This window comes from Salvelinus sp. IW2-2015, linkage group LG4p (genome assembly GCF_002910315.2).
Source record: "Salvelinus sp. IW2-2015 linkage group LG4p, ASM291031v2, whole genome shotgun sequence".
In the NCBI taxonomy this organism is placed as follows: Eukaryota; Metazoa; Chordata; class Actinopteri; order Salmoniformes; family Salmonidae; genus Salvelinus; species Salvelinus sp. IW2-2015.
Window position 1 is genome coordinate 20,055,669 of NC_036841.1, and position 9,875 is coordinate 20,065,543.

At 44.7% G+C, this 9,875-nt stretch overlaps 1 protein-coding gene across 6 annotated transcripts in view; it reads right to left on the bottom strand.

The window, feature by feature from the left end:
- The window catches only part of LOC111960682 (protein Aster-B), a 96,600-nt gene that overhangs the window by 62,627 nt on the left and 24,098 nt on the right, over window positions 1-9,875 (bottom strand). For 5 of the 6 annotated variants that reach the window (XM_070438721.1, XM_070438714.1, XM_070438708.1 and 2 more), the window contains exon 3: window positions 6,041-6,067. Coding sequence is in view for 5 of the 6 variants with exons in the window: in XM_070438714.1 (XP_070294815.1) it covers window positions 6,041-6,067 (27 nt within the window). In the remaining variant the exon portion in view is untranslated. Of the gene's footprint in view, window positions 1-2,164; window positions 2,746-6,040; window positions 6,068-9,875 lie in introns of those variants that run through there. The other variant, XM_070438719.1, reaches the window with a different exon arrangement.

The following is a 9,875-nucleotide window of genomic DNA, read 5'->3' on the forward strand; positions in this document are numbered from 1 at the left end:
CAGTAGCTTGTCTGCTGATGTGGTGAGATGCAGGTGTTTACAGTGCCTAAGCAGCAGGACAGATTCACTAATGATCGTAACAGAATTACAGCCAGTCACCAGAGGTCTGATGATTAGTCAGCACGTCACAGCACAGCAGCTCAAGTTCAGGTCTACCTGCAGACACATGGTCGAATGGATGTGTAAGGATGGATCAGTGAGGGGAAAACATTAGTACAAAATGTACAGTTCCCTATTGGTGACAGAGATGAGAGACAAAGTACCAGCCATATCATTAATACACCAGTTGAGACCACTGAGTGTCTAGCTGGGTAACTAGCCTCACCTGTGTAGGGAGATGTCAGGTGAGACAGATGCCCACCCAGCATGTAGCAGGAGCTGTTTAAACCCTGTGAGACTGTGACTGATATACTTTCTGACTGGTTTGTTTGTGTTTAATAAATCAGCCTCCATGTGGGAGATCAAACTGTTACTGTTGGAAACTGTACATCTTAAAATAGTCTTAAAAAATCTAAAAACCAAGACACTTGTAAACACATATAGTATTATGTGTGTCAGAGAAACCCCTCTTGGTAAACTGGTTAACTTGGACCAATCTATTACCTCCAGAATGATCATACTCCATGTTGCAGTAATGGTGGACTGAGGTGGGCTTCTCCTAATAGCCCTCTGTGTGCTCATTAGTGACAAGCATTCACAGTAATGGTGGACTGAGGTGGGCTTCTCCTAATAGCCCTCTATGTGCTCATATAGTGACAAGCATTCACAGTAATGGTGACTAGGTGGGCTTCTCCTAATAGCCCTCTTATGTGCTCATTAGTGACAAGCATTCACAGTAATGGTGGACTGAGGTGGGCTTCTCCTAATAGCCCTCTATGTGCTCATTAGTGACAAGCATTCACAGTAATGGTGGACTGAGGTGGGCTTCTCCTAATAGCCCTCTATGTGCTCATTAGTGACAAGCATTCACAGTAATGTGGACTGAGGTGGGCTTCTCCTAATAGCCCTCTATGTGCTCATTAGTGACAAGCATTCACAGTAATGGTGGACTGAGTGGGCTTCTCCTAATAGGCCCTCTATGTGCTCATTAGTGACAAGCATTCACAGTAATTGAAAAGAGACAAAGAGAGTTACGCAAGGATAGCAGAAAATGATCTGTCGGGTATTCATCACTGTGGGGTTACAGGGAGTGCCCGCAGTCCGCACTGGGTTCTCAGCTTTACAGGGAACATAAATCTAGCCAAATTACCCCTAATGGAGCCGACTGAGGAGCACAGATCCCAGTACAGATTTGGGAGGCCCATAGGCCGGCTGGAAGATCCCTATACTCCACTGAAGGTCTTAAACAATTATAAACATCTATAATTGTCTAATGTTCTGTAGTGATTTAAGCTACTGTCTGCTAACTGGAGTGTCGATCTGATTATGTTACATATATAGGTGTTGTAACGAAGGRTCAAATTCCACATACTGTATTATGTTTGTTATGAAGTGCTTAGGGAAGGAAACTGGGGCTGTTGAAACTGTTGCAGGAGGTTAATTGGATATTGAAACAAAATGCAAGAACAAAGATTAGAGAAGTCAATGTCACCATCAGCAGAAAAAACGTCTTAAAGGCCCAGCGCAGTCAAAAACGTTTTATATATTGTGAACATGATGATAATGCCCTTTTTTATAACAGCTGTTTGAAAAGGTCACCTGAAATTAGAGCCAGTTTTGGTGGGATGGAATTTTGGCCTACCTGGTGACATCACCAGGCAGTAAATTTGTTAATACACCAGTAAGAAAGAGCGTTACAAACCTCTCTGCCAATAACAGATCGTTTTTAATTTCCCCCTCCTCACTCAGACCACCCCAAACAGTCCATTTTAACTGAAAACAATCACAGTAAGGTACKTAAATGTTACCCAGAAATGATTTGATATTGAGATAAAAACAGCTGCATTGGACCTTTAACACAGCAGTTTTACTCACATCTCACTTTCTTAGAAAATGGAAAGTAGAAAGTGGAATACACTTTTATACACGTAAGATGTCAACCTCATATGAAGAGACCACATTCTATTAACAGAGGAAATACTGTAGGAGCAGAACAGACTCATTTTACATGTGGTACAAGACTATAGGTAAAAACTTGATAAGAATAGAGACAAAAGAACCTGACCTTGTTTTTGTGCATGGTGAACAGACAACACCATGCTGTCCCTTCGCCTGGCTCTCATGGCSTCGCCCGCTCTGCTCTCTGTCCCACTGTGTCTCTCTGTCAGCCTCAGTCTGTCACAACACTACTGGCCTGCTATGTCATCCTCCCGGCACCCACGAGTACAATCACCASATCCCCTCTCACACAACACACCCAAGCTCTAACAAAGACAGCTCAAGTCTCATGCCAGCATAAAATGTGATGTCTAACGTAGACAGCAAACGTCTCAGTAGGTTGGTCTTCTGAGAAGCATTAAAACCTACATCAAGTCCAAAGAGTTAAGGTTGAGTGACTCAAATGCTTCCATTATAACCATCAAAGTAAAAATGTAACACACAACATCCGACTCTCATCTTCTGCATTGAATTCCATATGGTTAATAAAAATGTTAAGCTATTTCCTGTAAAATTCTCCAGTAAAGAGGTAGTTTCCTGCTCAGATCAGGTGCTCTATTGGTAACGTTACATTTCTACAGTACCTCTCCTCCACATATGCTGCTGCTGCTGCTCTCAGCTGTGTGTGGATGAGCAGTTGTATGGAGGAGGATGGGTAAACGCTCTGATTGGTTGGCTTGGCATGGTGTGTGTGTGTGTGTGTGTGTGTGTGTGTGTGTGTGTGTGTGTGTGTGTGTGGTTGTGTGTGAAGGTCCTGGGTAGGCTCACAGAGATGTGGTTACCTGGCAAGGGTGGTCTTCCTTCTCTGCTCTCCTCTCTCTCAATCTTTCTCGGTCTCCCTCTCCTTTCTCTTTCGCCCGTCCTTTCTCTCTCTAGGTGCTGTAGGAGCTGCGAGACATGCGTTAGCAGCTCAAGTTGCTCTAGACTGGAGCCTAGCGGCATCTATGTGAATAGGCATATCAGCACTTCTCTCCACTGCACGGAGAGATTGAGAGAGAGAGAGGGGAGAGCAAGAAGGGGGAGGAGGAGTGCAGCTGCGTCATGACCTCACAGTATCTCCTACAGACATAGCTGCCCTGCCCTGTCCCTGACCCAGATTTATCAGTCATCCATTATCACGTCATCATTTAAAATCCCAAATCATCATCATTATCGTATCATTGGCATCATCATCGCTATCATCATAACTGTTATCACCATGATCATAATCATCTTCATCATTATATAGCTCAGTGACAAACATTAGTGAATGTCACCTCATAAAATCAAAGATGGAGTACTGCAACTACTGTATAAATGGACTCTTTACAAGGTGCAATATTATTTGAAAAAATATTCACCTAACTCCCCTCTGCAACAATTTGTCAATTTTCTGTAAATTATTTATTCATTTTGTTTACTCCAGGGCTCCCTAACAGAGTAAAGAGGAGGATCAGGTTTCACAAAGTGAAGGGGGAATAGGTAATGTCTCACCCCACGGACGGAGGGATGAATCAACGATCTACCGATTGAAAGGCGGAAGAAAAACGATGTGAGAAATCTATTCCATTGAGGAATAAATGGATAACGCCTCACAAGCACTGAATGAATAACTTTACAGTCCATTTAGCTGAACCTGCGTGGTGCTAATACATACGATATTCACAAGCTGTGTAACAGGAGGCAATTGACCAATAACTTCACATAGGCTACCTCTGGTATATAAGCAGAATGTATTTTATTTAAGAGAATGTGCGAACAGTTTTACTGTCATTACCATTGGTAACACCCTTGTATTTTTATGTTTTCCTTCGAAATACCCCAATTAACACCCAAATACCCCAATTAAATACCCCAGTTACTACGCAGCGAAACCTATATCACGACTCAAGTCAACATCTTTTTATTTTAGTCCTGAAAAGTGCAGGTTTAAACAGTTTTTAGACACAACACATCCACACTTTGGCCAACTAAATGGATTTCTGCATGTATTACTTACAGTGGCCAATACAACCAACAACATACTGATCGCAAGTCATCATTGTGTGAATCATGACCACCAGGGCATTAGCACTCCAGTCTTCTGGTCTCAGTGCAGGGTAAATACCCTGTTGACCACAGAACCCAGAGCTCTACTGCACAGCCTAGGAAGATAGAAGGCACTTCCTGTGCCCTGAAATTACACTTCTCAATAATGCATGAAGATGCTCTCAGTGATATGCCTTAACCATGACTGTCTAGCATTACAGCTGGAGGTTTGAGCTTGGTAAGCTTCTGAAGAGCGATGTTTCCATCCTGTGTTGTCTTAAAGCATGAGATACATTTCTGACATGTAGGTACACTTAAGTTGGCTATAGAAAAGCAACAATCGGCTTCATCCACACTCCCATAATACACATATTATGGGCTTATTGTATTGGCTATTTTGAAAGGCAGGGACATAATGGTTGGACACAAACGAAAGAGAATCAGATGGAGTTTAGTAGACCATCTGTAGCTCACGTGATGTGATGGTGGTCAGGGACTATAGTGGTCCAAACCTGGCTCTGTCTGTTCATCACACAACCCGCATGACTGGCTATTCAACTCAGGCCAGGCCAGACACATACCACCACTCCACCAGTATGCCTGATCATATCCTGTCCTTYATGATCTGAACAGATAAGGTCATAGATATTAACGACCAACATTTTACAAGATAGTTATGAAAGAGGATATATCTGTGTAACTGCATTAATTGTAAGTAACCATGGTAACCCAAGACAAATTACCTCAAACTTGCCTAACAATGACGAGGGACAACTGAGGATCAGCTCCCTGTGTTTTAAGCAGCTTCACCTGCAAACACATCCTTAGACCCCTCTCCCTACCTATAAAATCACTTCAATCAGCAATCCCAACCTTAACACAACAACAATCAGTCATCCCATAAACACACACATCCACACTAAAATAACACACTGCTGACAGACCTACTGAACTGTGAATTGTGTGTTGATAGTAGTTTCCCCTTCTACAAACATGCACAAGGAGTAATGATAGGGGAACAAAGACAACTACCATACTGCACATCCAAATCAAAACCTTCATGCATCGCTCATACCTCCCCATTGCAATACTATCACTCACCTTTTGGGCTTGTGTCATATAAACAGTGTTACTCAGACCTGGCAAGTGTCTCCACAGGTGTAACAGTCTAAAGAGACCCTTCAGAATGAAGTGACTGCACACAGATCTTCAAACCGACCAATCAGAGTAGCTAACAGACGAATCGCAGCAGTCTGCTGTCCACTAACAAAGCCYTGTTTGTTTCCCATATTGTGACTGATGTTGTTTCTCCAGTAAAAACAAACAATGACATTCCATGGCTTGCAACTGTATTCACGACTCCCCTTTCCAAATGAAAAGCGTATTCAGACACCTCAGTCAGCAGGGACAAAGCCACAGATCTAGCACATGCAGGGTGGGCGGGCTGGGGGCCATAGGGTGACAGGACAGCAGCCTCCTACACACCACCCCATCTAACCCCACAACCTATACACCACACCATCTAACCCCACAACCTATACACCACACCATCTAACCCCACAATCTATACACCACACCATCTAACCCCACAATCTATACACCACACCATCTAACCCCACAACCTATACACCACCCCATCTAACCCCACACCTATACACCACACCATCTAACCCCACAATCTATACACCACACCATCTAACCCCACAACCTATACACCACCCCATCTAACCCCACAACCTATACACCACACCATCTAACCCCACAATCTATACACCACACCATCTAACCCCACAACCTATACACCACACCATCTAACCCCACAATCTATACACCACACTATCTAACCCCACTACCTATACATCACTCCATAACCCCACAGCACAGGTTCCACCACCGCAGCAGAGAAAAGGAAGCATAGGGGAGAGTATAGACTTACCTGATCTTGTCCGCTGCACTGTCAGACCTGGAAGRCAGAGAGATGAGAAAGGAGATGTCATTCACAGGGGCATCCTCGTATACTTCACTCATACAGATGAATACCTTAACAAACCCATGGCATAATCAACAGTTATTGTCCAATCGCAGAATTCTGCAAAAGCACCCAAAACAATGAGAGAAGAGGCGGTCATCCTGGATAATCTTGTAAGCCAGTTAGCAAACACAACAAACCACAGAATGCATTTGTCAGAGCAAAACCTCTTCAGCTGGTGCAATGAATGCTAACGCTAATAACCTAGCCTGCTCCTATTACACAGGAACATCTACACACTGCCACCGGCATCCCAGCTAGCCTACCGGTAAGCCAGCTAGCCTGTGCCATGCTGTAGCTTCACTGTAAGCAAACAAACCGCTGCAGACAGCCACAGATCAGACRGAACATCCAGAGCAGACATTAAATGTAGCTGTTACCTGCAGAGGAGACATGACATTCCGTGCCCTCTAAAGCTGGGTACAGACCGTTCAATCCCCAGCAGCAACAGCCAGGTATTACAAGCAGAGAGAAAAGAGTAGCATTCAGGAGAAATCCCATAAGGTCAAACGTAAGKTTCCTATTCGGAGCAGTACACAGAGAAATAGCGGGGGAGGAACTGTAGAGAAAAAGAGCGGGACAGAGAGGAGAGCAGGAGAGAGTGAGTAAGAGGGAGAGAGAGGAAAGGGAGAGTAGAATGTTGTAGCCTACCGTAGATACTATAGAAGAGAGTGAGAGAGAAATGAAGAGAAAGATAAAAAGGGGGATTCCAACAGCACGAGCTCAGCTGATTCTTCAATAATGGTTAATACTCTGTATTTCAATTTATTCAAAACCATTATCACTGCTTCAAGTTTCCTCACAGTCAATTTGGCTGTGATTTGTTTGAATGTCTAATCTTTTTCTGTCACCACTAAACCACTGTATGACGAATCCATTTTCATTACAAAGACGCAGCATTTGAAAGAGGCAGATATGACAGGTGCCTTTAGAAGCTTCAAACAGCCTTCCCTTTCTCCAGAGTGAGCTCAGGCCATTGAGTTCCTCCTGATGTGGTATCTCATAGCTGAGGTATGATCTTCTCTCTCTCCAGGCAGGGAGGCAGGCAGGCACCACGCTCTCTCCCTCTCTCTGTTCTCTATCTGATTTACTCCCCATGCCTGACATTTGTGCTCCCTGAGACCACTGCAATATATCCCCACTGCTGACAGAGGTAATATTGAGCTGGAGCCGCAGCCATCCACCCACTCACACCACAGCCCACTCACACCACAGAGAGGGGGGAACAGTATGTTCTCACTCACTTTTAAAGCCCTGCCACTAACATGTGAATTACATTGCTAGCAAATTTAGCATGCGTAATGATCACAGGTCACTCACTTAGTGAGGGACGACGAACCGCCCTTGCTGTCTCTGCCTGGTTAGCTCCCCTCTCTCCACTGGGATTCTCTGCCTTTGACCCTATTACAGGGGCTGAGTCGCTGGCTTACTAGTGCTCTTCCATGCCATCGCTTAAGAGGGTTGAGTCACAGACGTGGTTTTGACAGGTTTTGCTCCCCCACGGGCTCGTGCGGTGGAGGAGATCTTCTTGGGCTATACTCAGCCTTGTCTCAGGGTAGTATGTTGGTGGTCTGTTGATATCACTCTAGTGGTGTGGGGGCTGTGCTTTGGCAAAGTGGGTGGGGTTATATCCTACCTGGTTGGCCCTGTCCGGGGGTATCGTCGGATGGGGCCTCTCTCGCTCCCTCCCGGAGGACCTGAGCCCTAGGACCATGCCTCAGAACTTTCTGGCCTGATAACTCCTGGCTGTCGTGCTGCTGCTCCAGTTTCAACTGTTCTGCCTGCGGCTATAGAACCCTGACCTGTTCACCGGATGTGCTACCTTGTCTCGGACCTGCTGTTTTCGTCTCGACTCGAGACAACTGACATTTACTTCTGAGGTACTAACCTGTTGCACCCTTAACCACTGTGATTATAATTTAACCCTGCTGGTCATCTATGAATGTTTGAACATCTTGATGAACAATCTGGCCTTAATGGCCATGTACTCTTATAATCTCCACCCGGCACAGCCAGAAGAGGACCGGCTACCCCTCAGAGCCATGTTCCTCTCTATGTTTCTTCCTAGGATACTGCCATTCTAGGGAGTTTTTCCTAGCCATCGTGCTTCTGCATCTGCATTGCTTGCTGTTTGGGGTTTAAGGCTGGGTTACTGTATAGCACTTTGTGACATCTGCTGATGTAAAAAGGGCTTTATAAATACATTTGATGTATTGCTTGATAATATCAAGTGCCTTGAATCCTTACCTTATCATATTACTTCTTGTTATTGTTGCTAAATTACAATAATTAAAAACAGCTAAATTGAAGACTAACATGTCCCATAGAAGAACATGTTCATTGCAATCATTACCAACACCATGAAAAGTGCCTCTAAATTGTCAATAATGAGCGTTACAGTCCAGATGCCAAGCACTGCTGAGGACCAACTGACATCTAGTGGTGACAAAGAGCACTGCTGAGGACCAACTGCCATCTAGTGGTGACAAAGAGCACTGCTGAGGACCAACTGCCATCTAGTGGTGACAAAGAGCAGTGCTGAGAACCAATTGCCATCTAGTGGTGAAACAGAGTAGGGCTGAGGACCAACTGCCATCTAGTGGTGACAAAGAGCAGTGTTGAGGACCAATTCACGACTGGACTACCGACGTTATCTGCCCGAGGGAGTTATCCAACTGGCCCCTCCGTCGCAACGTTACCTGAACGCCCATCTGCGGCCCGCTAATCGTTAGCTGTCTTATCGGCTGCTATCTGAATAGGTCTACCGGACAATTTTTCTTGGGTCACTATAACTATATCTATTTTGCCAATTGGATTGATCCCCTCTACCACACGGAACCCCACTAATCTACCGTCGGAAACACACGAGGTGGCTAAAAACAGACCTCTATCCTATGCTAGCTTGCTACTGATGGCCCGGCTAGCTGTCTGAATCGCCGTTACCCCAACCAACCTCACTACTCACTGGTCCCTTATGATCACTCGACTAAGCATGCCTGTCCTTAATGTCAATATGCCTTGTCCATTGCTGTTCTGGTTAGTGTTTATTGGCTTATTTCACTGTAGAGCCTCTAGCCCTGCTCATTATACCTTATCCAACCTTTCAGTTCCACCACCCACACATGCGATGACATCACCTGGTTTCAATGATGTTTCTAGAGACAATATCTCTATCATCATCACTCAATACCTAGGTTTACCTCCACTGTATTCACATCCTACAATACCTTTGTCTGTACATTATACCTTGAAGCTATTTTATCGCCCCCAGAAACCTCCTTTTACTCTCTGTTCCGGACATTCTAGACGACCAATTCTCATCGCTTTTAGCCGTACCCTTATCCTACTCCTCCTCTGTTCGTCTGGTGATGTAGAGGTGAATCCAGGCCCTGCAGTGCCTAGCTCCACTCCTATTCCCCAGGCGCTCTCTTTTGATGACTTCTGTAACCGTAATAGCCTTGGTTTCATGCATGTTAACATTAGAAGCCTCCTCCCTAAGTTTGTTTTATTCACTGCTTTAGCACACTCTGCCAACCCGGATGTTCTAGCCGTGTCTGAATCAAGGCCATGGTGGCGAAGTAAATACAATATGAGCAGTAAAACACTGGAATGGTAGTGTTTGCAGTGAAGAATGTTGCAAAGTAGAGATAGAACATAATGGGTGCAAAGGAGCAAAATAAATAAATAAATACAGTAGGGGGAGAGGGTAGTTGTTTGGGCTAAATTATAGATGGGCTATGTA